General features: G+C 32.1%; 1 protein-coding gene across 1 annotated transcript in view; it reads left to right on the top strand.

The window, feature by feature from the left end:
• The window catches only part of LOC120627421 (dachshund homolog 2), a 207,292-nt gene extending 202,785 nt beyond the window's left edge, over window positions 1–4,507 (top strand). The window contains exon 13 of the mRNA XM_039895423.1: window positions 4,129–4,507. Coding sequence (XP_039751357.1) covers window positions 4,129–4,259 — 131 coding nt within the window. The 3' untranslated portion in view covers window positions 4,260–4,507. The remainder of the gene's footprint in view (window positions 1–4,128) is intronic.
• Window positions 4,508–7,256: the final 2,749 nt, after the last annotated feature.

Genomic DNA, 7,256 nt, shown 5'->3' on the forward strand with positions numbered 1-7,256 from the left:
GCGACAATTTGTAGCGCATGGCGCCACCGGCATAAACCGTGTGGCGGTGAGTCCATATAAAATATATGAAAACTACAGAAAAGATGCCGCGCGGTGGCATGGCGGGCGGCGCGGAGTTACGTGGTTGGGGGTAGTGGCCCGTGTGCCGGGACACTAACTCATCTTCATTTTGTAGTCATCATAATACAAATCCTGTCAAATCTAGTATCACACATGAATAGTCAGGAAAGGTCAGGAAGAGGAGCAAGAACAGCTGGAATTTCTCTTGCAGCAAGAAAGGTTTTTTTTTATACCATCGCGTCATCAAACTTCTTTCAAGTGTAGGTCTATGAACACAGCAAGAGCTCTATTAATTCTCTATCATAAGTTTATCATCAGCTAAGTTATGTATTATCTGAAAAATAGTAAGTTGACAATAAACTGTTTTTTTATAAATGTGGATAACAAGATGAAACAACTGATGCTAAGTAATATAAAGTTGAAAAATTAATAAAGAGGAAACTTCTCCGGCTACTTTTTTGGTACGCTTGTAAAATGAATGGAAATAAAAGTGTACAACACAGGTGCGCTCGAAACCTTTGACGATATTAACTTTTTGTTCGCTTTCGACGTAATAATGCAAGCGTATAAATAGATATCTAATACTGTATAATTATCTTCATACCTAAATTAATGAAATCATAAAGGTTTGAAATCCTCTTCGTTTTTTTTTCACAATTTCACTGTACTTAAGAATATTAGACATTTAGACTTTAAACAGAACTATTATTACTTGATAGTTCTTTTTTGGAATTTCAAAAAGAAGCCTGTATATTTTACCTATTAAGAAAATAATATGAAAACAACACATTCATAGAAACAAATTTTATCCTCGCCATCCAAGTGTCTGTAACTCTCCTACCATCACCTTACAAATGGTAACCCATCGCCTTACAAATTTTAATAGGACACCTGGAGGTATCTTTGCATCTTATGAGTTTTATAAAAGACTGAGAGTATCGAAAATTAACCCGTATTTATATCAAAATACCCACTGGCATAATGTCATGTCAACATTGTCTGTGAATCAAATATTGTTTTAAATATTTGGTATAACTATTTACTAGATTAAAAGGAATTATTAGCGCATTCGTTAAAATGCTTATCAATTTAATATAATATCAAGTAGGTAATAGTTTTCAAAAGATTATTTAATTACCCACTTTACGAAATGACTATAACACATAGCACCTACCAGAGATGATAAACAAATAAATTAAAATCTGATGAAAACTCATTTATAACGCCCATCGCTACAATTGATAGTAATTCTATGAATAATAACCAGGTTTTTTTTTAACATAGTCTTCATCCCACACTGTCTACGGATGAAATATAATTTTTATAATTTTTCAACCTATTGTCTTCACTAGTTTATAGCTGGTATCACACAAGCGTTTATTTTTCCTTTTAGGGCATTGGAAACGTACTTAATTATGTCACGAAGAAATTGGATCTTTGTAAAAAATAGAAAGTACTTACTTTTAATAGAGAATCAATTCAATCAGTGTGATTGGACACGCTATACGAACCAGTAGCGCCCAACTGACCACTGTTGAGTGGCATCCAACACTCAGCGGTTACAAAGGTGCGCCATAAAATATATCTGTATCCGTTTAGGTATCCGTAGTCCCTTTGTCCATAACCATCTCAAATTCTGCAAAGACTCGTGTAGATGTATTTTTTTCGGAAGGGTTTAATTATTTTAATTTTACGGTCTCATCAAAAAGAAGCGTCGATTACTTCGAATTTGTACAGGATAAAATATCGCCTTTGATGACGTTTTTTCTCTCTAAAGTATTAGATTCCTAAAAAAGTTATCACTTTTTAATCAAAAACGTAAACCTCGGATCAATGACATTGTTGAAAGTGGAAAATAAAAGGCAGATCAATCTGTACAGTATACGATTGTTTTTTTTTTACTCAGAGAAACAATTTGTCTTTAGAGCCAGTGAATGTCGAAAGCGTATTTTTTGCTTCATTTTTCTATTTAATTGTTAAACCGGTAGATAGTTTAGTTTTTTGTCTTACCACGAAAACTAAGAAAGCTATATTATGTAAAAAAAATTAAGTCGGTGAGCATCACAAACAATAATGAGAACAAAAAGTATGACATTACTCGATACAAATATATTAGAACCAAGAATATAAAAATGAAAGGTACTATGTTTTATAATTTAATCGCGTCTTAAATCGAAGAATTGTCTGAAGAAACGCACTTTTACATTAAAAGCTAACTTTTTATTTAAGTTAGGCGCTCAAGCGTAACAGTTATTTCAAAGAACAAATAGATTACAGCTCTCAAAGGAACCGGCAATTCTGTTTTAGGAGCGGCAAATGCAAAAATATTACGTATTCAAACAGACCTAATGGGACATTTAGGGGTGGCAGCGAAGTGAAACGGCAAAGGCCGAAGCTTTTAAGTGTATAATATTTAATTGTGACGCCCTAGGCGTATAATCTCGCCCGGGATAATAGGTTTCTGTTTCGGGACAACCCTCGATGAGCGACACTTGTGAGTGTGATGCCCTGGAGCTGACTTTGCTGAGACAAATCGGATTATAATTGAGTTTTTTCAAATGACAAATGAAACAAAAATAGTGTCATTTGATCTTCCGTTTCCAAGATGTGTTCATAGAAATTGCTTTTGGTGCCTGTATCATTCGATTTTATCATAGCATCTTGGGAACTTATCATTATTCTTGAGTGATTTAACTTTGATTAGACAAATAGGTTCTGAAACCTAATTAAGATGACACTTTGACAGCCTGAAAGAAGACAATATGAGTTATATTCATAATTCACAAATCTTAAACGAATATCTCGTACAAAAATTCAATTCCCCGTTGAGAAAATGTTCCCTGGGAGTAAGCAAAAAACGTGATTCCGTTTATATCTTTTATATCTCGTAAATTGCAGGAGGCGGCAAGCGTTGCATGAAATTGAATAAGCATATTTCGTAAAACGTAGACGTTTTCGGAGACAATTGCCTTACCTCACCTACTCCTCACGAACTTTGTCAATTTTCCCAAAAATCTTATTAGAAAATATTCAATGCTTAAGATTTATTTCGTTTAAGTTATTCTCAAGTCGTTTGTGCGCCGAGATTCTTATTTTCATCTCGTCTTAAAATGTAAATGCGTTTACAATATTGTCCTTTAGGGCTTCTTGTAAATAACATTATTGAGGCGTAAAAGGTAATTCGGGATTATGTCATGTCTCAGAAAAAGTGTCTAATTAAACTTGGAAATAAAAATATAAATATACAGTATGCCACATACTGCACATTACCTATATCCAGAATTTAAACTAGCGTTTACTAATATTCATTTCGTTCCTATAAGTGGTTAGGTATATAGTAGCGTTTTAATATAGAAGTTAGACGTAGGGTGCGTTTTGGCTGCTTTGATAAAAAAATACGCTGCTTTAGAAATTAAGTGTATTTAGGAATCAATATAAACAATAACTTTATCAGAAAAACTTGAATTAACACAAAATTACCACATCATTCAACATATCACTTCCTAGAGAACAATATTTACTCGTATGTTATATGTGTGTTATAATGTGTTCTTGTTATTTAGTAATTCAAGATTTAGTGATCTGTTACATTAACTTGCAATTCAAGATGTTAAAATAAAAACTATATTGGCTATTTAACTGCAGCCCACAATATACCACGTTTTTATCAAAGGCAATATTGAATATTAAATTAGGAACAGCCATACGGATTTCGAGTCCGTTTGATGTCAGCCTTCCACCGCCCTAATGACATTTTCCGGGCAACACACCCATTTAATGTATATGATAGGTATGTGTGATTTATAATGGGGAATTGTTGAGTAATTTTTTTTTAAAGAATATAGATGCATTTTTTAAATAAGCAGACACATTTTTGATTGATAACTTTTCCCAGACAGCAATAAATATTCATATAAAGAGTTTACAAACACTGACCCAATGTTTTATTTTACTGAGTATTCCTTACTAAATCTATCGTCGTCTATTGTCAAATATTCGTCAACATTTTCTGAAGATCTTTTGAAAGGGATCCAAATTTTAAATATAATTTATTGTCTTTGTCCACAGAGTCCTTGGCGCAAGAGTTGGAGATGGAACGGAAATCTCGCCAGCAAGCCATGGAGCGTGACGTCAAGAGCCCTCTGTCAGACCGCGCCAGCTACTATAAGAATTCGGTGTTGTTTAGCTCGGCCACTTAGCTGACAAGCACCGGGGCCACGGATCTCCCCGACAACCAACAATACGAAAAAGATAGTGACGACACGAGAAAACCCATCATAAGCGTTAAACCTGAGTTCAGGGAAAAATAGGACACTCAAAGATTTGTCTTTAGAAATAATCCTATCGACCGGACCTTCGTGACGGGTCGGTCACTCAAACGTCTTACTCCGAAACGATATGCTCGTTTGTAAATTAAAAGTTATTCATCTAATATTATTTAGCATTAAAATTTTCAGTGTATCGGGATCTCGATAAAATATTTTTACTTGGAGATTAATTGTAAATACTGTTATTAAACTCGAAATAAGCACGTAGATTTCGTGGCGCAAGGCGAAGTCTCAGAAACTCTTCTTCCATAGTGAAATTTGTAAATATTTCTTAATATTTCTAGAGTTAAGTCTCAGCGGTTTTATCGACGATACACATAATTTATTCGTCAACATATTTTAATCTTTTACGAAATGTACCTTTAAACTTATTGTTAAATGCCATATTTAAACATTAAGTATGATTTACAAGTTGTATATTTAAATAAGCAATCATCCTTAGCCTACACTTTTATTTTTAACAACAATCAATATTTCCTTGAAATTGCTACAAGTAATTGATCGCAAAACGGTTGGAATTGACCTAAGACTGCTTTTGAATTGCTTTTTAAGCGTTTGTAAACTTGATTTTCTTTTCTACACACTAGTCCATCGATTAACAAATTAAGATCAGCAATAATGCGAATTTTGAAATTGGGATGACACAAAATGTTGATGTTTAATTCTTAATTTAATAAAATGTTAAAAGGTTTAAATTAAAAAGGTTATAAAGCTTAATTTTTTTGGATAGAGTTTTGTACCTTGCTGGCGAAATGAAATTTGCTTAGAGTTTTTTTGGCGTTATAGACTCATTGATTCAGTTTTTATGGCTATCAAAAAGCTTAAAACTTAAAACATTACTGTCAATTTTTTATTTCGTGTTCGCTGCTCCTCATAATTTTTAGCCTATATTATAAATAATGTAATAAAAAAGTAAGTTACACACCCTTTCTCCAAAATTTTAACATTTTGGAAACAATTATTCATTGTTAATACTTAATATCTTCAAAATGCAAAATAGAGCATCAAGTCTTAAATTTTCAGTTCAATATAATGTGATCTTCAATATCATAAAACTTATTCAATTTTAGTGCAATGATTAGATATAACTGATAACTAGAGTAATCGTTAAAATAATAGAAATGTACGATAGCTATATTGAGTTAGCTGTTTTGATGGTTAATTTTACAAAAAAATGTTAATGACTGAATACCCACAAAGAGACATTCTGGCGTTCAATATAATGTAAGTGGTTTCTTTGTATTTAAGACATTGTATCATATTTGTGCTAATTTTTATGTGCAAAAGTCCTAAAATAAACTAGACTGATTAAAGTATTACCAACATTTTCGTGACAGCAACAGCTCTACTTTGGTAGATTTTTATTTATTTAAGGATTTTTGTACGCCAAAACTAGCACTATTGTATCATATTCATGATCCAGTCGATGTACGTGGGTAGTTATTTTATTAAGTGCGGTAGTCTTAAACAATATAGATAAAGTATAAAATAGTGTTATTTATATCGATGCTTAGTTTACGAAATGACTTTAAATATCTAAAATAGTTTAAATAAGATTTAGACATTGTATCTAGCGTTAAATTGGCGCTTGGCTGTGACAAAAAACAAAATTGTCTCGAGTCGCTATGACATTAAAATCTTAATAACATAACACACCAAGGATGCATTTAGTGGCGTCAAATTTTGGTATATCCCAACAGAAATGCCTACGTCGCATTGCGAGATTTTTACTATTTTACTGCCACAGCGGATAAGTCAAACTTGCGGTCGACATCCGATAAATCCAAAATATAGTAAGCATGTAATAGTCTGTATGAAAAAGTCAAGTCAAGCGCCGATCTCAGTATGGAGCTGGAGACGATAATTTCTTACATATTATCTGTAATGGGTAATACGACGTTAAAATAAACCTTAGCTGTTACTATAAATGTTTAGATGAATGATGTGTGGTTGTATATACAGTGCGTGAATGTGGAATTTTCATATCGGTTCTTTCGTTTTGATTATAAATGTGAGAAAGTTTCACTGTTCAAATTTCAGACAGTAACGATATTAGCGTAGGTTTTCCTTTGTCAATTATTATGTCGAGGCTTATCTGTGTACACTGTAATGTCTTGTTTATTGCAGTTCGTAAAGCGAGTTATTATTTATTATTGCTATTATAATTATTATTATTATTATTTTTAATTTACTTAAAATTGTGTGTGTGCCTTGTATCGTAGAGGAAAATATCAAGATTAAAAAAGAAAATTATCATTTTTGTGTTTGAATTTTGATACATCACGTATACCCTAACTCCAAAACTAGTTTTAACATTTAAGTTTTAAAACACTTTTTATTTTAATATACATGGTGACTGTTTTCTTTTGTCGTGCAACTAGTAAATAAGTCACAAATGTATACTATTCATCAAACAAAAAAAAATTTAAGTAAATTAAATTTATAGTTTGGTGAGTAGGAAGCATCCTATATCGAAAGTCAGCGGTGCGGTGCGGTGGCTATATATATTTAATCAAATGTGGTCGTTTAATGCAAAAACTATTTGAATAGATACTTAATTTGATAAGCTGCTTGCTTTCTAAATACAGAAATTCATGTTACATATTTTTTTTTATCGCAGTTGTAAATTTCAATTGTTATGAGTATTGCTGAAAATGTTGATCGAATAGGTTAAAAGGGTTGTCGATATTTGAGCAAAAAAAAACTTTGTAGGTGCAGTATAGTACTAAATTGGGATTTTATAAGTTTGAAAAAGATCGTCTACCGTACATTTGTGGTAAATAATGATCAAAATCGGTTAAGTAGAACCCGTGATACCATCTAAAAACGTATTACTTACTTATTTATGTGTACAAAGAGAAAACATAT

Source organism: Pararge aegeria, chromosome 11 (genome assembly GCF_905163445.1).
Source record: "Pararge aegeria chromosome 11, ilParAegt1.1, whole genome shotgun sequence".
Taxonomy (NCBI): Eukaryota; Metazoa; Arthropoda; class Insecta; order Lepidoptera; family Nymphalidae; genus Pararge; species Pararge aegeria.